General features: G+C 48.6%; 3 protein-coding genes across 3 annotated transcripts; 1 reads left to right on the forward strand and 2 right to left on the reverse strand.

The window, feature by feature from the left end:
• Positions 1 to 10,944: 10,944 nt before the first annotated feature.
• MYCFIDRAFT_142446 (uncharacterized protein) lies at positions 10,945 to 11,919 on the forward strand (the record flags this gene model as incomplete). Its single annotated transcript, XM_007932201.1, has 3 exons — positions 10,945 to 11,408; positions 11,463 to 11,615; positions 11,670 to 11,919. The coding sequence occupies 3 exons, from the start codon at positions 10,945 to 10,947 to the stop codon at positions 11,917 to 11,919; spliced, it is 867 nt and encodes a 288-aa protein (XP_007930392.1).
• A 318-nt stretch (positions 11,920 to 12,237) lies between these two features.
• MYCFIDRAFT_199423 (uncharacterized protein) lies at positions 12,238 to 14,322 on the reverse strand (the record flags this gene model as incomplete). The annotated part of the gene is made up of 6 exons (XM_007932202.1): positions 12,238 to 12,526; positions 12,584 to 12,661; positions 12,716 to 13,251; positions 13,664 to 13,757; positions 13,812 to 14,054; positions 14,126 to 14,322. 6 exons carry the CDS (start codon positions 14,320 to 14,322, stop codon positions 12,238 to 12,240), a joined length of 1,437 nt encoding a protein of 478 aa, XP_007930393.1.
• A 1,226-nt stretch (positions 14,323 to 15,548) lies between these two features.
• On the reverse strand, positions 15,549 to 24,741 carry MYCFIDRAFT_190533 (uncharacterized protein; the record flags this gene model as incomplete). The annotated part of the gene is made up of 9 exons (XM_007932203.1): positions 15,549 to 17,706; positions 17,772 to 17,857; positions 17,928 to 18,089; positions 18,165 to 18,831; positions 18,911 to 20,386; positions 20,441 to 23,495; positions 23,640 to 23,774; positions 23,842 to 23,977; positions 24,046 to 24,741. 9 exons carry the CDS (start codon positions 24,739 to 24,741, stop codon positions 15,549 to 15,551), a joined length of 8,571 nt encoding a protein of 2,856 aa, XP_007930394.1.
• Positions 24,742 to 26,204: the final 1,463 nt, after the last annotated feature.

The following is a 26,204-nucleotide window of genomic DNA, read 5'->3' on the forward strand; positions in this document are numbered from 1 at the left end:
CTAAATAGCCCCTAGCTATACACGCATCTCTCTTTAATAATCGGCGACTAGAGGATAGTACTCCCGGTAGGACCCGTATAGAGCAATCTACTTAACGCCTAAGGAATCTAGCAGCTATCCTACTAGTCTCCTAACTTTAGGCGCTCTATAGGGTACCTATAGCCTTTCCGCGTCGAGAAATTGCGAGATCGACACTACGTAAGATTAGATTACGCCGGTAAACGCAGAGCTTGCTTAGGATCGGTTAAAGAGGCGCCTATCTGCCGAGTACTCTCGCTCTCTCTCTCCCCTCTATACGAACTACCCTATACGAACCTACTATTCGTACTTAGTCCTCCTTTGTAATCTCGGCCGGCGAGTATCCTACTACTCTCGCAAACTATATACCCTAGATTTAATTAACTAGTTAGGGATAATTTGTCTAAACTAGATCTTAAGGGCTCGTATAGGAGTAGCATTCCGGGTAACCTTTATTTAATCTATATACTCCGCTAATACTACCTTAGGATCTAGGAATCTTCTAATCTACGGATTCTAATAATCTAACTAGCTCTGTTAAAGGAACTTCCTAGTATTAATTTCCGAATTATTACGATTCGTAAGCAAGTACTAATCGTATAGGCCCTCCTAACTAGGGTCTCCGCTATCGATTCTTCGCGATTCGTCCTCCCTAGATCTTAGACTTCTTTCGTAATATCGAACATCTAGCTATTCTATCTATAAACAACTTAGGACTAGTAAGTATTAGAGGTAGGTAGGCTAATAGCCGCGGTCCCTCCTAACCGAGATCCCTAATATCGACTCTTTACGATTCGTATACCTTATACCGCTCTAGGATCCTAATTTCCGAGGCGTACCTTAACGCTTATATTATCGACGATCTCTACGAGAAAACAACGGCTCGCTCTTAGAATTGTCCCTATCTCCGAGAGGTAGTATATAAGGACGCCTCGATATCGTCGGTCTACTAATAGTACGTCGTAATTACCTCGCTTTTCGTACGAAAGGCCGCGATTCTTCGAACTCTATAGTACGGCGTACTCGCTTAGCTCTTCCTTACCTAAAATGTCTTCTCTATCTACTCTATCTTCTTTTAGATCTAAGCGCCCGATGCTTATACTACCGGATATAGAGAGCGCGAGGAAAGGTAAGAAGCGAGCGATACCTAGCTCTTTCGTACCGCCCGACTTTACGATTAACCTAATATCGGACGATAGTCTATCTAAGTTGCGGCGTTCGCGACGATAGCCGAAGCCGAAGCGGAGATCTAGTTCCCTATTACTAGTTAAAATGTCGACGGGGATAAACGTCGTATAAGACGATAATCCGTTCTAAACGATATCGTATAGAGATAAAGAGACGAAGTATAGAGCGGATATCTCCTAATCTTCCGCTAGGCTATCGTTTCCGTATAATCGTATTCCCGTTACCGGTCCCGCTCCTAGACTAGTAGTTAAACTGCGTTAATGTAAATTCTATTAGATCGTTAAACTAGTATCTAACTTCTAGAGGAAGAACGGACGATTCTATAGAGTCTGCACTCTAGTAGTATATTAGCGCGTAGGTTAGCATTCGAGCGATAACATTCCCTAACTTTAATAGAAAGCCTAACTTTCTGCCCGTAGCAACTACGATTCTAATACTATACGTTTATAGTTAGCGCACGACGACGCATCTACCGGACTATTACCTAGGTTACGTCGAGCAAGTCCTATCGTTAACGATACGTTAGAGGCATTAGGGACGACGCGCGACCTCCCTAGCGCATTATCGCTATATACGTAAGGTATTTTATCTAAAACGCTATCCGATCGTTCCCCCTTTCTTATATCTTTATCTGCTAAGCGTCCCTATACTCCGCCTACGTACGAGTTATATACTATCGACCCGTTACGTCTAATACTATCTCCTTTGTCGCATTCGGCGTAGAGTTTACCTACCGTTACAATTCCGAGCGTTAGTCGCAGGTCCGATTCTATATCTATATTAGTAAGCGGCGCTTCTAGCATCTATACTCTACTAAGTCCGACAGGTCGCGACTATAACTAGGACGATTAGTCTGTCTTACTTAGAGACACCGTTATATAGGACGCTAAGAGGCAAGGTCCGACGCTACCGGATATAGAGGTTCCTAATAAATACGGTCTAGACGCTTTCGATAATTACTACGACTTCGGCGACCTTCTCGATCCTTCTAGACCGATAGACGTTGAATTTACGGAGCCTTCCTATAACGCTAACTCTACGAGTTTAATTAAGAATAGTAGCTCTATCGCGCCTAGAGCTCCGTCGCTAGGGCCTATCTAACCGCTACTTCTACCGAGCCTTCCTTTTACCCCTAAAGTAATACCGACGGACACTACTACTGCCCCTACTAGTAGGGCTAGAGCTAGCGGTTCTAGTCCTTAGGTACGAGCTAGTTAGCCTTCTCTAGGGCGGATATCTTTTAAACGTCTAAACGATTATAATACCCTCCCTACGGCGGTCGCCGAGGCGTACCGTAGCCTAGGTCGATCGTAGGCTACTAACGCCGACCTCTTACGCCCGGAGAGGTCTACTCTTCCTAAGGCGTATATCTCGATACTATACGAGGTAGTAATACTTAATATTAGCGACATAGTATATACCTGCTAATACTGTTAAGCTAAGTATTAGATCCGTAAAGCATCGAACGTCCGAGCAGATAGTAAACCGTCTTCTTCTACGGACAAGAACGGTATAGTGTTTATAACATATTGCGGTAGCGGCGCGGTAAAAGGTATGTTTCCGATCCCTAAACTACCTCCGTTACTGCGGCGACTGCTTACTATAGACCTATCTAAGGACATAGAAGTAAGAACGTTCTAGGAGAACATTCGAGCCTATAATTGCCGCCTTATAATAACTTCGTTTATAGCTAAGCGTAATATACGGGTATTAGGGTATAGTTCGTTCTAGATCTACGGGGAAGCGTATTATTTAGGCGGCGGTCTCTTCGCTCCGACGGAAGATCCCTAATACGCGCAGCTATACTTTTACGACCCCGTATATACTACTAAGAGGCGTATATAGAAATCCGGCGATCGTAGATATGCTAGCCGGAACTAGAAATCTATACTATCGCCGCAGCTAGACTACGGCACTATAATCGCGTTATATAAGATAATTACGCAATATAACGCGCTATATTACAAGTTCGTCGCGGCTCGGGAAATGTTTATGTCCTCCTAAGGACCTAGGCGCCTCGTTCTTAAGGCTATAGACCTTAGTTTAGTCTACGAAGGTACATAGGACGCGCGTCGATATAACAAGCCGGTCGTAAACGAAGTAGCCGCCCTCTATCCGGATTACGATCCGGAAGCTATTAGCGGAATAAGGGATTTTATAGTAGTAGAGCGGTTAAGTACGGGAGAGGTGTCTACTACTCTATATCGTATAAATCGCTACTATCTATACTACTTCCCTATACATTACGTCCTCCTCTAGGCGGCTAGAACTCCTAGGTTTTCGTAGGAGAACTAGTTTCGTACGCGTAGTAGGAGGCACGTTACGCTTAGGGATTACTTTAGGTACATTTTACACTATCGACTAAACTAATTTCCTACTATCTTCTACGGTCGCCGGCTCCTATAACAATTATACGTCGACGTATATACCGTAGTAGACTTAAACGACCTGCTTTTCCTAGGCAACTATTAGAAAGAAGTGTAGGCGGATACGTACGACTTGAAACAACCGAAACAGCGTAGCACGCGCGCACTATTAGGCAATAAGAATAAATACGACATCTAACGAGAGTTGTCTCGATAGATTAGCGAAGACCTACGTTACGATGTTCTTCGAACTAAGGCATAGTACGGGGAATGCGAGGGAAGCGTACGTTACGGTTTACTATAGTAGAACCGTTTAGTCGTCCCTACGAACGGGGCTCTATTATCCGATAGTATCCTATAAGCTCTACGAATAGTTCTCCCGTCCTCGTACGTCGGCGGCGATCGGTAGATTTTATAGTGCTACTAAGATTCTATAGCTATCGTCGGCTACTTCGGCGTCCCTACGTACTTTATTACGTTTACGGCTAACCCTAACTAGCCGGAGATTAAGCGTTATTTGTTCGACTATTAGGACGCAATAGACCGCCCGGACATTACGATAAGGGTCTTTATTTAGAAAGCTAGGGAGTTTTTGTACGAGGTCTACTATAGGAACGTATTCGGTCGCTATATCGCGAGATGTTAGACGGTCGAATACTAGAAGCGTAGCCTCCCTTACCTTTACCTCTTGCTATAGATCGCGCCCTATTAAGCGCTAGATACTATATCTAAGATCGACAACTTTATCCGCGCTAAGCTTCCGAGCCTAGCCGAGGACCCGGATAGTAGCGTAACGAACTTAGTTAAGGAACATATATATTATAGACCTTGTAGCGCGGGCTTTCTATACGTCCCGTATATATAGTTACCTCGACACTCCGAAGGGACGTATTCTAAGGGATTCCCTATAGAGTTCTCGGACGAGACGGTAGTAACTAACATCGCGTTTCTAAAATATCGTAGACGCCGTAACGGGAGGATATAGAACAAGAGGAGGAATCGCGCGTTCCTCTTCGACAATCGTTATATCGTACCGTACAATCTATACCTACTAAAGCGGTTTAACGCCTATATTAACGTCGAGCAGGTCCGCTTATTACGGGCGATTAAATACATTAACAAGTACGTCTATAAGGGCGCCGACCGTACGACTACCTGCCTCGAGATTCCCGGTAACGAGATCGCTAACTACGTTAATATACGATATATTAGTCCTACGATAGCGATATATAATATCTTAGGAGGCAAGCGCTATAAAGAATAGCCCGCGGTTATTCGACTAGACGTCTACCTACCGCGCCCTAGGGGTAATATCGTATTTAACTATAACGCGACGATAGCGGACCTACGCGGCGATAGACGATAACGTACTACGCTCGTCGCGTAGTTTTAGTACAACGCGTTGCTACTAGACAACGACGTGTCTTGCCGGCGCTTAACGTATCTTAAGTTTCTAAAACACTATACGCTATATAATAAAGCGTAGAAGAAACGTTCTAAGCGCGTAGTACACTCTATCGCGCATTTTAACCCGCCCCTATATCTTAAAGGCGAGATACTATACTTAATTAAATTGCTCTATATCGTTTAGGGTACTAAATGTTTCCGCGACTTAAGGATATATAGCGGCACCGTATATAAGAGCTTTCGAGCGGCGGCGATTGTATCTAGTCTTACAAGATCGGAAGATAAATAGCTCGATACGTTCCGGGAGGCCGAGAAGATATATACCTCCCGACAATTGCGTCTTATATTCGTACTACTTATCCTAACGGATGCGATATCCGGAGCCGACTCTACGCGATAGTAGAGTCTTCTATAGAGGGATATATATAAAGATCTATATATCGAACTGCGGCGCGGAGGCTACGTAGGAAGGTATAAGGAGATAAATGCTACTACTAAAAGTTATAGTAAGTGGTAGCTGTATACCGAATTGGTTGCTAACGGATATAAGGTATCGGGCTATAGACTGCCGAGTCCCGATCCTTCGTAGGCGAAAATGCGTAGTAGCAATAACGCTATCGCTTAAGAAGAAGCGTTAGTCGATATAGGAAACGAAGACGGGAACAAACTCTACGTATAACAAAACGCCTACCTTCTTAATAACGGTTAAAGGCGAGCCTTTACCGATATTACGAATAATATCGACTAGAATCCGTTAACGGCGCACTTTTTTATCTAAGGTCCGGGAGGCTACGGGAAGACGTTCCTATACCGTATACTCGCAGCGACCTATAGAGTACGTAGCCTTATCGTGCTATATATCGCGTCTTTAGGTATCGCCGTATAGCTGCTTCCTAGTAGTCGTATAGCGCACTCCCGATTTAAACTTCCTTTAAGTAATACCGGGTAGTAGGACTGTCCTATTACGTAAGACATAATAGACGCTAAGCTAATCCGAAAGACTTATTTAGTTATTTAGGACGAAGCCGCGATATAGAATAGACGCGATATTATAGCTATACATCGACTCTTTTACAAGTTACGATTAGGTAGTAACGGCTAGGGTAACGAACTATTCTTCGCGGGAGTCCCCGTTATATTCGGCGGCGACTAGGTATAGACTCTTCTAGTACTTCCCGAGTATAAGAAGTCTTCGAAGGAAGTAGACGTAATAGCGATTACATTTAAAGCCTTCCTAATCTAGAATAAGATTAAGGTGCTCTATCTCTAGCAAAATATACGGCTCGTAGATAGCAATCCGCGGAACGTCGACTTCTACCGCTAGACCCTCTATATTATATACGACGACGTGTTCGATCGATTTATTAAGCTACTAATATACGTCGGAAGAGTTTAGGACCTTAGCGAGCTTATCGATTTCGTCTTTCTAAGATAGGGTATTATTAAGGCTAAGTACGACCTAGTATTCTATCGTTCTCGAGCTATCCTTTATATAACGAACGATACCGCCTATAAGATTAACGAACGTATCGTAGACGACCTGCCGTACGGTACAATTCGCGAATATCGCTACGAGGATAAGATAGAGAAGTTGCCTAGCGATAAAGACTAGCCTCCGGAAATCTTAAGCCTTTTAAAATCTATCTAGAACACCGAGCTCTAGATTCCTTGCCTACGGATCCGGGTAGGTATACTAATAATAATTATACGGAACATCTACAAGACCGTAGGACTCGTAAACGGAACGCGGGTTATCGTCGTAAAAACACTCTAGTTCGGGGTTAAAGTTCGGAAACTGCTAGACGACGATAATTAGGAAGTGTACTAGATACCGCGAATCTAGATATATTCGAATAAAGGCCTACTGTTTACCCTTAAGCGATATTAACTTCCGCTTCGACCTTGTTTCGTAATAACGATAAATAAATCTTAGGGTTAATCCCTAGTATATATCGGTATCGACCTTCGACGGCCCGCATTTAGCTACGGCTAACTCTTCGTAGCATTCTTACGCGTTACGGACGTATATAACCTCCGCGTACTTATTAACGGAAAGTATGCTTTAACGTAGGGCGGCGACTCCCTAAATAAAGTATTTCGCTCGGCTCTATTATATCTACCTAAGCGTCTCTACGACTTTATTTTTAAGGATAGAAGTCTGTTCGCAGGTATAACCTCGAACGTCCTATTACGCGGAGCGATATACGCTATACCTACTAGCTCTACCGGACTAGCGCAGCAACCGCGACGCCCGTAGGGTATACTTAACTACGTGCCTCGAGCGTACGTTCCCGAAATCGCTAAACCGCCTACCGGTTCTACTCGAGACGCTATAGAACCCGAAGACGAGCCTAACTAGTATACTCGAAACTTTACGGGTCTAGACCGCGAAGTAGGTAGCGATAGCAGCCTTCCGCGTAGGATAGAAAGGGGTCCTAAGGCATTCGTGCTAGGTAACGACGAAGATAGGACGTTAGTCGATACTAGAGTCGGACGATAGCTAAGCTAGCGAGAAACTACGCTAACTATAGCACTAGCGAAAACTTCGCGCCGACCGTTATTCGTAGAACTTCCTAGATACTAACTAGACGACTCCTTAGTCTACCTCTAGAACTTAGCCCTAGGTCCTAGTAACGCCTAATAGATAATACAAGTTATAGGTAAAATAACACCTTCGAAGGAGATTGCGTAGGTAGATCTAACTAAGGCCTCGTCGATACTACCTACGCTAGTACTTATACCGATACCTCGTTCCGCATCTATAGCGCGTACAATCTAATAGATTTTTAAGGATACTACGCCTATTCTAGGTCCTTCGTTCTCTAGGAAGCGACTACCCGGACAACCCGTATTACTCTTAAAGCCTATATCCCGTACTTAAGTCTCTACTCCGACCTCGATACTATACGCTCTAACGCTACCTCGCACTCTAAGGCTAGGCGATATTGCTAAGGTAAAGGCTCCGGTTATCGTATATAAACAAGAAGCTAAGATCCTTAGTATACTTTAAGACGCAGATCTCGACTTCGATATAGAAGACTTTTAGGCTACGATTAGTAGTTATTCTCTATAATATATATATATAAAACTTCTCTATCCGTACTAGTATTTTTTTCTCTTTAGGTATAGAGTTTAGCTACCTAAATACGGTTAGCGTATTACTACTTCTCCGAGGCACCGAGAACCTTGTTATTTAGCCGCCTATCCCCTATCTATATAAGCTAAGTTCCCGGCAGTTCTCTTAGTTATCCTCCTTTCTCTTCGGGTTCTCTACTATACTCCTAGCGCTAATATAATGTCGAGCCTTAATATCGTACCTAAAGTAGGAAAGGATTACGCGCAACAGTTCGTATAAGCAGTAGTAGAAGTATATTAAAAAGGTGAAATTTAGGAAACTAGAACTACGGACTACGCGCTAGTAAAGAAAATCGTAAGTAGTAAAGGGCGAGATCTAGTATTTCGAGAGGGCTATATACGTATACTAGGAGAAGGCGTAATATAGAAGGGTACCGATAAGAGAGCGAGGCGAGCGGCGCTAGTCTATATCCTCGGCGTAGACGCTAGAAGTTGCGCTATACTAAACTATCCCTTTCCTTCGAAATATAGAACTTGCGAATCTAACCGTAGTTATTTTAAAGGGTGCCGTCATTCCTATAACCTAGCGCTAAAGCTACTATATAGTAATTGCGCTTATAGAGGAGATCCTAGGAGCTATACTAGCTATATAAACTATAACCGGAAGAGAGTAGTATTACTAGAATTCGAAGATAGCGGGCGGGCTTCGAAATCGAATACTCGACCTCTATCTACGGAGCACGAATAGGAAGAGAGCACCCTAGAACATTAAGAGACTATCTCTACTAAGGATACTAGCTACTAGTAGGAATACGACTTTACCCCGGACGTATCTTAGAAAGCGGAAGAACTTAGGCGAAGTATAAGCGAAGTATAGCTCTAGTAACTCTTCGAGTTTCTAGCGGAATTGTTATATTCTAATTCTCCTACGTTTCCGACGTAGTATATTCGAGATATATATTACGAGAGTATTAACGAGATTGTAAGCGGTTATATACGGAAAACAGATAGTAAGCGAGCTCGTATAGGAGTCGTCGCGGTAGTAGAGTAGACTTAACTAGATTAGGTATATATTTTAAACCGACTACGATACGAATAGTAATAACGGCGGTAACGTACTAAGAAACGCGAGATTGAATATTACTAGCTTCGCCGACCGACATTGTAGGCCTAGTATATATCTATTATATAGGTAGACGAGATAAAAATAGGAACGAGAAGATTATAAGTTACTTTATAGATTTCATTTTTTGCGAAGGGCTAACTAACCTCCGTAGAGTATATATATCGGTCCGCGCCCTATAGCGTAGATAGTATATCTTATCTTATTTCCTCTCGCTTTTTCTAACTTTCAACTTCTTAATTAGTATACTATTCTTAGATTATCGCGTTCTTCCGAGTAGCGGCGATATAGATTCCTATAGTAAATCGATTCCTAGGTCCTATCTAGACGAAAGAAGAGCTAGCGCCGAAGTCTTATATAAAGTCCGATACTAGGAGGGTAGCGTTCGACTACGCGTTAATAGTAGAGGTACCTAGCGACTACTAGTACTTAATAGTCTTAGCGCCGTCTTAGAGGACAATAGTATAGTAGAAGGTTAGGCGGCGTACTACGCCGCTAACGAAACATACGAAGACTTCGCCTATAACGAGCTTTAAGGGTTAGTATATCTAGCAATATATATTTATAAACGAGACTTACTAGAGTCGCGACCCTCTTAGAGCTAGTCTTCTTAACTAAAACTCGCTTTATAGAGCGAGGGAGAGACTTGTTTAAGGACGTACCGGCGAGATCGATAACTTCCTTACCCTTAAATACTTAAGCTACTAATACTATTAGCGACGCAGTTGTAAAGGTTTAGCGACAATATTAAACTTACTAGTAGCGCTCGAGATCTTACTCGGGGTTTCTATAGGGCTAGTATAGGGGGTAGGTATAGTATCTAGCTTAGTAAAGATAGAAAGGGAGTAGCAACGAGTCGTAGTAGTAGTAGTAGTAGTAGAAGTAGTAGTAAGTAGAAGAAGTTATTGTTAGAAAAGCGCGCGATCTATAAAGCGCGATTTGTAACGATTTCCGCCTTATTACCTAGCGCGGTACGGCTATACCCGCCGTAGAATCTTCTAGAATCTAGCTCACCCTACCCCGCTCGTCGCCTTAGCCTTTACTTATAGCACTTCGTCCTTTACTTATAGCTCTTCGAGCTATATAAACACTAGTTAATTATAGCATGTTATTATCGGAAAGCGAAATAGGTCTCGGCTAAAGATTGGTTTGCATAGCCAGATCGACTAGTTGGTATGTGTATCTTTAGTAATAGAACTGTCATAACTCCCATCGAACTCCAGCGTAGCCTCAGAACACCTTTGATCAGTTTATGATCAAAACTGCGGAGGATGTTCTCGTCGAGCTGGCTGCCTGAAATGCACTGCGCAAGAAATTGTGCCTCTGCCGGTAATGCCAGGATATCAAGTTTGCCATCAGCATCCCCAGAAATTCGCGCTCCAGCATCGGGCAGAGGATTGAGATGTCTTTGGAACTTGAGCGGAACATGTTGCAAGAGCAGAAAAGCAGGAGCTGACTCAGCTGAGGGCATGGGGCTGAACTCAAGCTTTGACCACCTCTCGGCAAAGACTGCCGCGCTGATCCCGGTCGCGTAACGCGCAAGGCAACTTCATTCGACAAGCTGTCCAAATGTTCAGGAAACAGCATTTGTGATCGAACAACATCGCAACGCTTCTGCAATCAAGTAAGGCTGTGCGAAAGCATCATCCAGTGCCTTCCAAATGGCAGCAATGATGCCTGGACCAGGCTCAGGCCATAACAACGACGCTTCCAACCCCTACGACTACGATGCTCCCGTTCTCGAAGACCATCTCATAGACCCAGATGATGGTAAGGCAAAGTACGATAAGGTCTCCAGCATTGATACTTAAAATTTGGATAGCAACCCTCGACGACCTCGACGACCCCGTCTCAACCTCCGATCGCACACCCCTAGCCGGCAACATCTCCAGCCAACAAGCCCGACAAAACACCCGAGCGGCAAACAATGCGCAAGGCTATCTCAACTCCACAATCGGAGGTGAAGACCGCAGAGCGCCTATGGACACAATTGATGAAAGTCTTTGGGACACTTTGCGAAGAGATCTCCTGGCAGTTTGGGAGAAGATGAGACAGGTGCTTTATCCCAAGTACTTGCTTGGAGGAATGTTGTCGAGAGAAGGAGGTGGGACGGCAGATGTTGAGGCGGGAAGGTTTGAGCAGATTAGAGGCATGGTTGGAAGGTGGCCGGATGCGGACACGGTGTTGCAGGGTGGGAATATGAGTGAAGGGTTGAGGGATTGGGATCTATGGTATATTGCATGTGACAGGGCATGCTGTTTGTGCTTGACTAACGTTATGCCTAGGGGTCCACTACTGTTCTGCTTGCTGCTGTCGTTTTTTCTCAGTCTCAGGGCGAGAGACAATCAGCGGTCGGAAGTGTTCAGTGGAGTCTTCGCCATGATTTGGATTGGTGAAGCTATTGTGACGTTGCAGATCAAGTTGCTTGGAGGAACGATGTATGTGATGCCAACCAAACTTCCTCTCGCAAGGTATAAGCTAACAGGCTGCAGTTCTTTCTTTCAGTCAGTCTGCATCATCGGCTACACCCTCTTCCCAATGGTCATCGCATCGGTGCTCAGCGCATTCAATGTGCACTGGATCGTAAGAATACCGGTATACAGCGTGCTTGGCCTGTGGTCGTTGGCTGCTGGAGTCAGCATTCTCGGAGGAAGTGGTGTGGTGAAGAATCGGGTGGCACTGGCCATCTTCCCGCTGTTCATCTTCTACATTGGCGTGGACTGTCTTTGTTTCATATCATAGCGTTTCAGCGATCAGTGCGTTGATAGAGTCACTGAGAAGGAGGTTTTACTTCACCCAGCCTGGATCTGGATCTCGATGTTATGGACAGAACAATCTCGTGAATATGCGTAGGATCGACCATCCCTGGATTGGCGATGAAGCTGGATTGTGAGGCCGCCGACTCGTCTCTCCGACTGTTTTTCATTCTATCTTCTACGATAATCTACCACATTCCCATGAGGAGCAGACCTCGCTTCTGCGAGCAGCCTAAATGCTCACATGCAATCACTTCCGATTGCAGGATATGCTCTGGAGAGATTTGCGACAAGCCTTCGAGCACTATCCGATCAGCTCGAAGCCCATCTTCTCGGCATCTGGAGAGCTCGCGACCGAGACATCAAGCTTCTCATCTTCTTCAGACTCCGACTTGAGTGTAGATGGTGAGCTCGTGAAAGCATCGTCTCTCTTCCCATCACCAAGCGAGAGCCGTGGCGTCTCTGGGGGATTCATGGCAGGCTCGGAAGCTGGACGAGCTGGACCAGGACCAACCCAATCGGCAAAGTTGACAGGCAGGTGGCGCATGTAGCGACGCTGAGGGAAGTCGGAGTACTCGAAGTCAATGATGTAGCTGGAATCTTCTGGTCAGCTGGAGCCAGGTCAAAGAAAGAGCAAAGATGCTTCTTACCACTTATCTTGATCCGGGTCATACATGATGTTGCCCGCCTCGTGTCCAGCATTGTCGACACCGCAGGCAAGGATGGACCTGTCAACCATCAGTACGTCGTCAACTCCAAGCGACTCATGCACTCGGACTCACTTCTGAGCAATCTCGAAGGCGCGCTCCACCTTCTCGTATCCCTCATACGTGGACCGCCACGCTGTGTTGGAATCCAGCGAGTAGCCAGGGACCTTGCTGATCACCACATAAATCTCCGTGCCGCAGACAACGCCACCAAAAGTCTTGCGGAAGTGGCCAAGAAGCTTCGGTGCATACTGGCAACCAGCTTGATCCAGTTTGGCGAGAGCGTTTGCTTCGCCTTGAGCGCGGAGGCTGAAGTCTTTGAGACCTCTGGGACTGGTCAGCAGCAAGGTCTGAAGATGGCATGGCATGGCATACAGGAGATGGTGAACCTTGAGGATCACATCCTGCCCATTCATGCGAGCATCGTAGACGGCGGTGACGGTGTTGTTGGTTTTGACTTTGCGCACGAAGTATGGACGAATCAGCTCGACGTGGAAGTTTCCGCAGTCGCTGGCCACGGTGTCGGGGAATTGCCGCTCGGCGCCGTATTTTGTTGTGAGAGCCATGGGGATGAGTTGGGAAAGAAAGCGTTGTGGTTTGAGAATTGCTGGCTGGCATGCGGAATGCCGAGGCGTTGCCAAGATTCAGAGCTGACTTCATACGTTCAAATATCCCATTCGCAGACTACATGGCCCTATCGAAGACATCCCTCATTCGCTCTGCATCCTACACTCCGCGAAATGAGGCAGTCAGCTCCAAGCACTGCACCGAAGGGCGCCCGATCTTGAGCATGCTCGACATTCATGATATTACAAATGACACTTCTGGCCGCCCGCTGGCACGCGACTCGTCAAGATTGGCGACAACTGCTTCAGACCGCTCGCATGCAGCCTAAAAGAGCCACCGATCCAGGCTGGTGCCATACTCGCTACCCTTAAAGCTGGGAGAGATCTTGGCGCGCTCGAAGTCGATAATGAAACTAGATCACCACTCGTCAGCAAAACGCCACACTCGACCCCGAACCGGATCAAGGCAATACCACTTCTCCTGAACAGGATCGAACATGATGTTGCGATCGCTATGGCTCCCATTGTCCACGCCACAATCCAGCACCGCCCTGCATCTCTTTGTCAGCACCAACGCAACCCGACTTCTTTGTCTGGAGACATACTTCTGCGCTACCGTGAAGTACTCCCGCATATCTTCGATCGCGACGTAGCCCTCCCATTTCTCTCGTTCCGACAGGTCGAAGCCTGGCAATTTGCTTATAATCACATAGCGATCTGCTCCGCCACTCGTTGCCGCGATGCTGAAATCCTTGACGAAAGTCGGCGCGTACTCGCACGCGGATTCTGTGAGTTTCTTGAGCGCTGCGACTTCGCGATCGCAGCGGCCGCTGGTGTTGTCTGGGTTTCTGGAGGTGCGGAATTTTGGTCAGTCATCGTACAGACCGCGCATGGGGGGATTTTCTTTTTCTTCCTTTACTTCTGATGGAAAATCTTGACGATCACGTCGGCTTCTTGGTGTTTGCCATGACGGACGGAAACTGATTCGTTCTTGTCTTTGAATTTCCTCTCGAAGATCGCGTCGCCGAGTTCGATGCCGTATTGTTCGAGGGGGCCGAGAACGCGGAGGGATCCGACTTCGAGGGCGAGGTCGGTGATTGTTGCCGTGGTTGCCATGGTCGGATGATGCTGAAGGGGCGAAAGGATGTGGTATTGGGCTTAGGATGCTGAGACTGTGCAGCGTCGAGGGCTTGGGGATGAGTGGCTGCGCTCGAAGAGTGTAGACCGAGCGACCAGAAAAACTGGCTTGTCTGGGCCAAGCGATGCAGACAGCGATTCGCATCGAACGGCGCGAGGTGTTGGCAGCACGAAGGTGTCCTCAGTACGAAGGCGTCCTCAGTACGAATGTGTCCTCAGCCCGAAGGTGTCCTCCGTACGGCGGTGTCCTCAGCACGAAGGTGTAGATGTTAGGAGGTGGCACTCAAGGCTGTAGCCCGAGCGACCGGAGCAATCGGCCCGTAGTGGGTCATTCATCTCACGCTTCACGTGCGTCTTGGCACTCCGCTACGCTCGAGTCCGACGTCTTCGATTCACAACTCCGGAATAGAAGTACCGCGGATATTTCAAGACCTAGATATCTATGCCCACGATCGCTATACACAGTGGGCCGACGCTCGATGGACTGTTCTGGACCCTAGACGCCGGCCTGGACAGCTATCGTATAGGTCCTAGAGACTCCATCTCGATTCTCTAAGTAAACTTCGTGATTCTCCAAACCGGCCATTTTTCAAACGAAAGGCCCTTTCCCAACCCACTCGACAAATGTCGTCTTAGGAGGCTGGCCCCCTTTCCGGGTCGTGGAACGTCGCGCGTTCGAAGTCGATGATATAGCTACAAGACGCCTATTGGCATATCCCACTAAGAGAAGAGGACTTGACCTACCACTTCTCCTCCTTAGGATTAAAAATCACATTCCCGGCATAATGACTCCAATTATCAACCCCTTTCGTATAAACCGTCCTACTACGAAAATCAGTCCATAACGAAAATATCTCGAGTCTTTTCTCCGCTCCGGAGCAAACATCCCTCAACGCCTCCCTAAACGCCCTTCTCGCCGCTTTATACGACATTCGATTCTATACCGGCTATAAAGGTCGCGACCGTAGGTATCGAAGTGCTTGAATCTGATTGAAAGCAGCGGGAATGAAAGTTCGGTCTTTTCAGAGCCAGGCATTTCACACTCTTCGCTGGACCTCACAAGTAAGCAAGCTGCACTGGCCCTGAGACCATCCTTGTTACGATAGCCCGAACTTGGACAACAAAGAACACAAATAGACAATGGGAGAATGTTAGACCAAGCGCGTATTATAACGTTCAAAAGCAGCATGGAAATACATTTTCTTCTACCTCAGCAGTCTCGGATATGAGTGGCCCCCTGGCTCATCCATCGTCTCAATCAACGCAGCTACCGCTGGATTCAGGCCCGCGGCGACAGCCTTATCAACCCATTCGCTCCAAGATACCACCGAATAGGGACTCGACCGACCAGCCTGGAATGCCACTTGATTCAGCTCTGCCATGGGAATGACAATATCATTCACAAGGTTCCGATAAGTCGGTCCGTTCTGCACGCGTGGCGAATTGGAAAGGACATCAGAAACAATTCCATCGCAGCACGTCTTTGCGTAGACCAAGTCGAGACAACCTTTGTTGTGGTGAACGCGCGGCACGCTCTGGGTTTTGTGACAGTACTGAAGGAGAGCGTTGACCCAGTCGAGCCCTGCACGTTCCGTTGCAGCATCTTGGCCCTCGCGGACAATGGTTGAAGGCCGATGGATCCAGACGGGTAAGCCATGGATGGTACCGACATTCTCCAACATGCGTTCGCACACCCATTTGCTGCACATGTAGCCTTGGGCGCCGTGCTTGGAGATTTCGTCCAGTTTCTGAGCACTTCCATTGACGGCCACCGCCGGGAATGGATTGAGATCGCTGGCCAGCGCGATTCCGGCAGAGGAAATGTAATGTAGCGGGATGTGCCGAGATACGCAATTCCGGAGAATCGTCCGTGTGGACTGGACATTGACTTGATGGAGGGTCGCGTAACTCCTCATGTGCGAAGTGTCGGCGCCGTTGTGGATGACGGCGTCCACTTTGGCGAAGATGTTGTGGATTTCAGTCTCGGCGAGACCGAAATTCGGCAGAGCGAGATCTCCTTCGTGATATTCGATTCTTCCATCGGTCGGCAACTGGGTCGAAGCTGTGCCCAAGCGATCGGAAAGTCGGCGAACCGCAATACAGATGATCTGACGGACCGAGTCACTTGCAAGGAGGGTTCCCAGTAAATGATGGCCCAGCAGGCCCGTAACACCCGTAAGGAGGATGACTTCAGGCTTCTTCCGTGGCGGAGTGGCGTCGAGATATGCGACTATCTCCTCTGGTGCACGAGCCTCGTAGTCCCAATCAAAAACAATCGGCTCCTCCTTCCTGACTGACGACGACCAGTCTGATGCTGCAGTACTAACACTAGGGCGAGAGCTGTGCTCGGAGGATTCTGATGGCGTGTCACTACCAACTGCTGAGGCCTGGCTAGGCTTTCTGTCTTGGTCTGGGTGAAGAGAAGGAGTCATGGACGCTGGCAACTCCTGCATAGTTGACGTGACGAGATCGGAGATTCGCGTATCCGCAGACATGATTTGGAGCACTGGTATGCTGACATTGAACGTCTTCAAGATCCACGACCGAATGTCAACGGCAATGAGCGAGTCCAGGCCTAGCGCGTTGCTGGATGAAAGCATGATCTCATCGTCTGAAAGCTTTATGAACAGAGTCTTCCGCATTTGTGCGGCGAATGCCTGTTTGAGAACTTGGTGGACGTCTGGGCCTGTCTTGCAGGCCTCCAAACTCTCCCGAACAGACACTTCTACCGCTCCAGCAGCCTGGTTCCGGCCGTCGCCGGTAGTGGTGGGCAAGAGAAGACGGCAAAACTTGGGATCGTGCACCCATTTCGACTGTCCGGGATCTTGAAGTGACACCTCCTTGAGCCCCATGACCAGCTCGGGGGGAACGGAGGAGTCTTCGAAACCTGCCTCTAGGACTTCCGCAATCATTTGATGGACTTCCTCCTCACTTACGCGGATCATGTTCGTCATTGTCACGGTCAGATCCAGGCGTTCGATTGAGTTGGTCACATAGCCAACGCCAATAATGGCACCAACATGTGCCACACTTGCGCGAAGCCCTCTTGCACGTCGTGCATTAGCAACTCCAGCCATTCCCATGTTCGCAGCGGCGTAGTTGGCCTGGCCGGGATTTCCAATTATGGCATTGGTGGAAGAGAGGACGATGAAGAAGTCGAGGTCCACGTCATGGAAAATGCGATCCAGATGAATCGAGCCAAGCACCTTGGGACGGATAACATCTTGAAGTTGATCGTATTCCATGTTGCGAATGGCCACGTCGCGCAGGACCATCGCGGCACTGACCACTCCAGAGATGGGAGGAAGTTCCTCTACAATCTCTTGGTGGACTTTTCGGAGAGCTGCCTCGTCGGTCACGTCGCTATTGCAGAAGCAGGAGACGTTAGTGCTCGTCCTGTCAAAGAAAGGATGCGACTGCAGACATACCAAGACTTGATGTTGATGTTCCTTCTGTGTTTTCGATGACTGTCAATCCAAAGCTCGTTGATTTTGGGATTGCGACTGGAAATCACCTGCAAGATAGAAGGGTAAGTGAATGTTTCGTAAGAGAAGAGTTTCCCAGTAGAATCATCGCTGGCTTACCATATTTCGAACACCGCAGGCGATCATCCAGTCGCAAATTGAGGTTCCGAGTGGACCTGATAGCCCACAGAGCCAGTACGTGCGGTCGGGCCTGAACAAGGGGACGACATCAAGCCTACAAAGCCGAGCTGGAGGACAAGTTGCGCTGGTCCAGTCTATGACCTGAAGAGGTGCTAGGCTCGCCTTGGCCCCACGATCGCCGACGAGTTCGTTGAGATCAATGCTTGAATTCGATGCTCTTCCAGGCCTGGATGCAGAGACCTGCTTCCACGCCGTGTCCAAGTGGAGTTTCAAGGGTTCGACGAACTCGTGGCAGTCCACATCGCTTGCAGAAGAGGTGCGCAGAGTGTCCCAAGTCTCCTTGCGGCAGTACGCTGGAACGAGCGAGGCCAGCGTCACCGAAAGACGATTCTGATCAAGAGACAGGTCTGTGAGGTATGACACGTTTGTATCAACCACGCGATCAACCTCGAGCCGTCCAGCGAACGGATGTAGTCGGACAGAAGGAGTTGCGTTGGTCTGTGGTATGCGTACAGCGGAAGTATCATCTGTCGTGAACACAACATGAATACCATGCTGCCGTGCTCGTCCTGAAATTGCTATGGCGATATCAAGGGGCGAGTTGTGGACGATGATCCGTTGTCCAGAGCGCACAGGCTCGAGGATTGAGAGTGCTATCATCTGCACTGCGATCGAGTAGATGAGCTGAGAGCCTACGAGCTTCTGATTCTCGACCTCCACCAGAGACTGAGCCGAGACGCGGAGGACGGACCTCACAGAGGTTGTGAGAGAGATGAATTTTCTTCCTTCCGAGTCGACTCCCAAGACGAGTGATCGATACCCCCATGGCGTACGTATTGCAGAGAGAGTAGAATATTGCATACGAAGCTCGACAAGCTCGTGTCTGCAAAGGAATTAGCATGATTTTCCCACATGACTTGTACAAAGCGGCTTACTCTGATTTCCCTCCTGTGTTGGCTAACTTGTCGAATCGTGACAACTGACGAAGGAAACATCCACTCGAGTTCTGCTCCAAGGCCACCTCCTGATCGCGCAGATCGGTTGGATACTCCACGACCCGTCTTGTAGAACTGAGTCGATTGTTAAGACGAGTTTGGTGTGCTAACCTGGGCACCAATTCGCGGCCTTGATCGTCAATGATGATTTCTCTCTCAGAGATGTGAAGGATATGCTTCTTGTCGGTGGCTTCGAGCACTGTCTGATTAGTAAATACGACAAATGTCTCTGCGATGACGTGCGTGTCAAGCTGAGAAATGCTGTCAAAGTCCAGAAATTGTAGGCGAAGATCTGACTCCTCGTTGAGGGCGCCGCGTCCGAATCCAACAGTCATGTTGCTGTAGATCTCGCTCTTCAAACGGCCGCAAGTCACCCACAGCATGGACTTGCTATCGACAAACAGCTTTTGGAACGATGCCCATCGATCAGGGGTCATCTCCTGAAACACTGGTTGGTCCAAATCTGCCAAGCTGATGATGGCGATTCCAGGGTGGTCAACGTTGTCGTCGATTTCTTCGAGGGTCTTGCAATTCGAGACTCGAGCGCCTAGGCCGGTGAGAGTTTGTCGCAGTTCCTCTACCTTTTGGGCCACCAAATCGGTCTGTCCGCCAATGATAAGGACTTCTTCCACTTCCAGATTTTTGGGTGATGACAAGGGCGCCCGAATGATTGTCATCCGTTCATCCGTCGCTTGAGCTGCCATAGCTGTGATTCCAAATGGAACACCAAGATGCTCTGGATTCATGGTCTCAATACCGCAGAAGCCGTTCTCACGTAAGACAACATCCCATTCTGCGGCAGAGATGAATGGTGAAAGCCGTCTTCCGTCCTGAATACCCTTCCACCAGCCAGTAAGCATGCCGAATATAAAGGATCCGGAGTCACGCAGCCTGCCACCGGGATCACATTCGCCAATGAGCAGCCAGCCTCCTGGTCTTATCAGGCGACGCGCATTTCGCACAGTCTCACCAAGACTCGTAGTTGCATGTAGAACCTGACTTGCGATCACTACGTCGTACTGACCCTCGACGAAACCTTGCTCAATTGGATCGATCTCGACATCGAAAGTCTTGAACGATACGCGATCCTTCAAGAGAGCAAATTGTTCCATTGCATGATCCCCAAAGCTTGCGGAAATATCAGTGAAGGTGTAGTCGTCAAAGGATGGTCCGATCGCAGCGAGAATGTCCTTGGTCGCACTTCCGGTGCCGGCACCGATTTCCAAGAGGCGAAGATGTGGATTTCGGTCCGTGATTTGCTTGAGTATCGCAGCTAACCACAACGTTGCTTGCCGTAGTCCGGCGCCATATCTGTAGAAGTCGTCCAGAAGTCCAGAGAGGCGTAGCTCCTCGAGCATATCCGCCTCTCCGCGGAATACTCGAGACATGGTTTCGCCGACAAGGAGGTGTAACTTCACATCCGCAGATCCCTCCGCATCAGGCCTATGTCATCTGTCAACTTGAAACCACTACGCAAGAGCCGTTAGTTCTACTGACCCCAATTTGTGTATTGCTGCTTGGATATCTTCTTTAGTATCTTGCATCCATTCCACAGGCCGGAGCTCGTTTGTGAGATGCTGGCAAAAGTCGAGATAGTACTTGATGTTACCCGCTTCCACGCGCGCCGGCAAATCAGATGGAACTTCGCGGTCGAACTTGGCGGCGTAGAAGTACACAATTCGGCGTAACGTCTGCATGAGATCTTCGACTTCCCGAGTGACTTCCAGTCCCTCGGCAGCTGCCATGCCATCGAGCTTTGTAGGGACATAATCGATGCCATAGTAGATCTTGCGCTCGTCGAGGGAATCACCGACAGGTTTCAGTACCACGTTGTCGATTTGTATGGCGGTGTGCTCGGGTTCTTGATCTCCTATGAAGAGACTTGCACTGCCCGTAAACCCTGTGGTCGGAGTTAAGGGGTCAGACTGATGCCAAACGGCATCCACACCGAAGCTGTGCTTGATCTCATCGACCTTCTGAGATGACTTCGATGCGGCGGGATTTATCCGAATGGTGTCAATTCTGGTTGGGAGATGAAGATGTCGAATCTGCTCATCGCCAGGATAGCTGCACGCAAGATGCACAGCTTGGAAGGCCGCGTCAAGGTCGGCCGGATGTACCAGCAGGGCCTCGCAGCCAAGAGTCCGCTCTGCGGCTTTCCCTACGCAGCGAGAAAAGCCCAGTCTTCGGTGGAGCTCGGTCAACGAGCGAAATGAGCCGGAAAAGTTGTATTCCAGCTTCTCAAGGTAATCATACATCCGTTGTGGTCTCACCTCGACCATATGCGGCGGTTCTGGCCGCCTCGCCGGGAGTAGTGATGAGCACGGCTGGCCAAGTTGAACATTGACCGTGCAGGTAGCCACAATGGACAAACTTGTGCCACCCAGTGCGGCCGAGTAGGTGTAGTTTGCTGCCGTTATTGCCTGACCATCCTTGACGCGGCTGATCTGCGTGAGTTCGATCAACACTTCGATGTCATCTTCTTCGTTTTGAAATGGAATCGCTTCATGGATGACAAACTGCTCAAGGGTCACAAGCTGAGCGATCTCGTCACCATTCGCCAACCACCTAGCAGCCTCTATAGCCGATGAGATGTAGCCAGCGGCAGGGAACACGATTTGTCCCTGGACAGCGTGCCCTCCTAGCCACGGCATCTCGCTTGGCTTCAGGCTGTGCTTCCATCGCAGAGCGTGAGGGCCGGACTCCGCTGTCATATGGCCTAAGAGAGGGTGTACAGGCTCGGATCGACTGCGCAGATGTTTTGATCGTCGTGATTCACTCCAATACCGTGTCTCGTCGTTCCACTGATAACACGGCAGTCCTTTAAGAAGCTTGAAAGGGACGTCGACACTTGACATCATCCTTTCGAAGAGATCGAGGTCGATATCACCTCTGCCGAGGTGAGACCACAAGGATCCAAGAGCCGTCGAGAAGCTGGAAGTTGCGCCAGATCCACGCTCAAGAGTCCCGATGTATGGCACAGGCTTGGAAAGGACGTCTTGCATGACTTGCACCGCAGGACCTCGCAAGGCTGGATGTGGTCCAACTTCAAGTGCCACGTCGAAGGCGGTGAAGGAAGATTGCAAGGCTGCGGAGAGGGCAGCTTCGAACATGACGGGTTTAACAAGGTTCTCAAGCCAGTATTCGCCAGACAAAGGGAACAAATCATTCACCAGCATCCCAGGATAGACACTTGAGTACCACTGACACTGGCGCGACCCAGAGTCTGAGCCAGACGCAGCAGCTGAGATCCTGGCCCGCTTCATGCCTTGGGCGTAGGGCTCCGCGGAAGCCTGCATATGAGCGGAGTGGTATGCTCGGTCCACTCGCAATCGTCGGTGGAATTTCTGCTCATCTTCCATGACGACGACAAGTTCCTCTATCGCGTCTGAGTCTCCGGAGATAGTGACGCTGGATGAAGAGTTCACAGCAGCCACGGAGATGCGACCTTGGAAAGTGTCGTCTCTGCATATTTCGAGGGCGTCGTCCATAGAGGTTCCAACCGCCAACATGGCACCAGAGACATTCCCATTCGGGCTCTTAGAATATTCACAGGCCATGCCACGGTAGTAAGCGATACAGATCGCATCCCTTGCCGAGAGGAACTTCGCGGCATAGGCTGCAGCTATCTCGCCACTACTATGGCCGACGACAACGTCGAAATGGATGCCAGCAGCACCCAAGAGGTCTACGAGCATGATCTGAACTGCAGTGGTGAGTGGCTGCGATACGCCGACCTCCAAAGTACGGGATTCATCTGCCGCTGCCAGGAGTTTACCCTCGAGAGACCACGAAGGACGATCTTGTTGAGGCAGGTCTTGCAGCATGGAGTCGAGTTTTTGGATGATTTTCCGCGCCAATTCAGAGTCTCGAATAAGCTCAGCACCCATTCCAGCGTACTGTGCGCCTTGTCCAGTAAAGATCCCAAGGATCTTGCCGCTTCCGTTGCCTATCTTTGGAATCGTGCGGGTGATTCTGGTGAAAGCCGCGTCACTTGACCCTGAAGACATTTCAACCAGTTTCTGCCTGAGTATCTCGCAAGACGTAGCGGGTATTGCCAGCCGGTATTGCAAGAGGGATCGTCTTTGGCGTAAAGTGTATGCCAAATCGCGAGCATTGCAATCTTCATGCTCTTCCAAATACGTGATGTATGCCTTGATGTTGTTTCGCAGGGCCACTTCCGAAGATGCTGAGAAGACAAAGGGGCCGTACACAATGTGGTTGTCGTTGGCATCCTGTGAGCTGGTCGCAGACTCAGATTCATAGCTCTCGATGATGGCATGAGCATTGCTTCCGCCGAAACCAAAGCTGTTAACACTTGCACGTCGTGCTTGGCCAGGAGGCAACGGTGGCCAGGGAACGACGCTGCATGGGATCGCCAGGTGTTTGTAGAAGGGCTCAATTGAAGGGTTGAGCTCATTGAAGTGAAGATTCGGAGGAATGCAGGAGTTTTGAATGGCTAGCATTGCTTTCAGCAGTCCTGCTAGCCCGGCGGCGCCTTCGGTATGACCCAGGACGGTCTTGATTGATCCCACGTGGAGAGGATGATCAACTTCAGCGGTCGCCGCGGTCATTGCAGAAGGTGCAACAAACGCGGTGTAGATTGCCTCAGCCTCTACTGGATCTGGAATCGAGTTGTCAGTAACGGTCTGAGACCAAATTTGGAGACTGTAGGCACTCGCCAGATGTGACATACCTCCTGCTGGGGTTCCAGTTCCATGAGCTTCGAAATACTGTGGTCGATCATGAGGGCAACGCAAGTCCAGTCCGGCCTTGGCATAAGTACTGTGAATGAGATCCCTCTGCGACGATGGACTTGGCATGGTGAGACCTGCAATCACGAACAGCGTCGTCAACCTCTTTCTGATGTTCAGGATATCACAAATCAAGTCACTCACCCGCGGTGTGTCCATCCTGGTTCAAGCCAGTCTCCCGTATGACGCATTCGATATGATCATTGGCCTCTAGTGCAGCGCTCAAAGGCTTCAACACCAAGGCAGCAAGGCCCTCTCCCCTGGCATAGCCATTGGCATCCTAGGAAAAATATCAGCATTCTTGTCGATCAAGAGACAGAGCTTGGAAAAGATTGCAGGTGCACTTGCCTTGTCCCACATACGGCTCAGGCCGTCAGGTGAGAGCATATTAACAGTGCTCTCGATGATGAAGCTTTCCGGTCCAAAAATCAAGTTAGATCCGCAAACAACTGCCATGCCCGAGTCCCGTGACCTTAGTGTCTGGACTGCATTGTGAAGCGCCACTAGCGAAGACGAGCATGCCGTATCGATCGTCATGGAAGCGCCCTTCCAATTGAAGAAGTAAGATATGCGGTTCGATAATATGGCACGAGAGGTCCCCACAGCGGCATAAGTTGGAAGGTGATCAAGGTCGCGAAGGCTCATAGCATCGTAGTCGGCAGTCATGGAACCTGCGTAGACACACGTGTCGCTTCCAGACAGTTCCTCCATTGTCATGCCGGCAGACTCGATGGCTTCGTATACCGTCTCAAGAATCAGACGCTGCTGCGGATCCATCGCGTTGGCCTCCATGGCATTGATGCCGAAAAATTCAGCATCGAACCTGGCAATGTCTTGGGCCAGGAGATATGAATGTTTCACGTTGGCGTGACCATGATAGGCATGATCTGGGTGATAGAAGGCTTCAACGTTGAAGCGCTCTGGAGGTATCTCTTGGCGCAGGTCTTGTGGGTTCTTGAGCAATTGCCAAAGTTTTGCGGGTGAGTCAGTGTCCCCTGAGAAACGGCAGGCACTCCCAACGATGGCAATGGGTTCTGAAGACATGGGGGCGTCCTGGCTGCTTGTTCCTTTCCTAGAGCTTTTGGATGACTTGGCTATCTTCTCGGAGAATGGCGACTACGAGTACTTCGAGAACTGACGAATGGTTTGCGCGACGTTAGTGGATTTCATCTTGACAAATCCCATTCTTCCTTCCTGGCGGAGAACGAGGTTTTGTAGCTCCGGATCCCACACGGTTGACAGTAAGCCAATCTTGGATCTGGCGTCGCTACCTCCAGTCATTCGGCACTTCGTCATGCCTCAAGATCGTTGATCCGCGGGAATCTTGCAGATCTAGCAAGCATGTTGATTTAGTTTGGAGTAAGTTCATGGCTTGTCCAGCCATTCTCCGCCCATGCAGTCCGTACCTATCTAGTGATAGTGTAGGTCAAAATCAGAATGGAGCCTTGCACAATCCGGGTTAACTTATCCATAATCGAGACCGATTACACATGAGACAAGTGGATCTTCTAAAGACTCCGGTCCAGAGACCTATACGTCAGTGCCTTGTGTTCTTTATGTCTCCAATTCTCCAGAAGGGCAATGTCTAGGCCGGGATTTATTAGAGCCGTGTAAGACACCTCTTGATAAGGCAAGTAGGCGCCAAAAGCTGTCTTGCCCAGGGTCGACGACTGGTCGACAATTTCAGCCCGTGGTGTTCAACGCCGGGAGATGGGATGTTTGTTGCTTGAAATGATCGTACGTCGCCGCGCCGAAGTTGACCGCAAAGAGAAGCGCTACTCGCCTCACAGGTCAGGATGTCAGCTACCACCTCTACAGCATGACAAGAACTTACAGGGAAAACAGACAGCAGTACAGCGCCGAGCGTGGGAGCTCGCAATGCATGTCGAACCGGGCAATATGCAACTTTGTCTCAAACCTGCCTATTTGATATTGTTACAAGCAAGCGACCATGTCGACATCCTGAGTGCTATCTGAAGTCCCGTAAGGGCGTCCGTGCATCGGTTGCACTAAGAACGGAGTGTGCAAACTTGTACGGACTCCGTGAGCTGAGAATAATACCTACTCCGTGGGGTACGGAACTGTCGCGTCGTAACCATCGTGGTCACCGTTGCTGCACGCAACCTCGCTATTGCGCCATATGCGGAGGTTATAATACGAGACACTTCCGTAGACGCCTCGGGATGGAACGAAAGGCACGAAAGCCTTTCTTAATTCTAGCTAAATATTTACGACCTCTTAGTAACGATTATAATTGAGAGCGAGGTATTTTTAGACGCTGCTATTATACTAAAAGCTTTTGGACATTTGTTAATTTCTCTGTAAATGATGACTAATAGCTAATAGTTAGGCTAATAGGAGATACTACTAAGAACTAGTTATCGAAAATCTAATATAATAAATTGCTAAATTCTTTATTAGATATTAAATAAATCTCGTACACTAATATTAATAATATCAATTTAGGAAAAAGTTTTAAAAATTTAAATATATTTTATATTTAATAC

Source organism: Pseudocercospora fijiensis (assembly GCF_000340215.1).
Source record: "Pseudocercospora fijiensis CIRAD86 unplaced genomic scaffold MYCFIscaffold_8, whole genome shotgun sequence".
NCBI lineage: Eukaryota > Fungi > Ascomycota > Dothideomycetes > Mycosphaerellales > Mycosphaerellaceae > Pseudocercospora > Pseudocercospora fijiensis.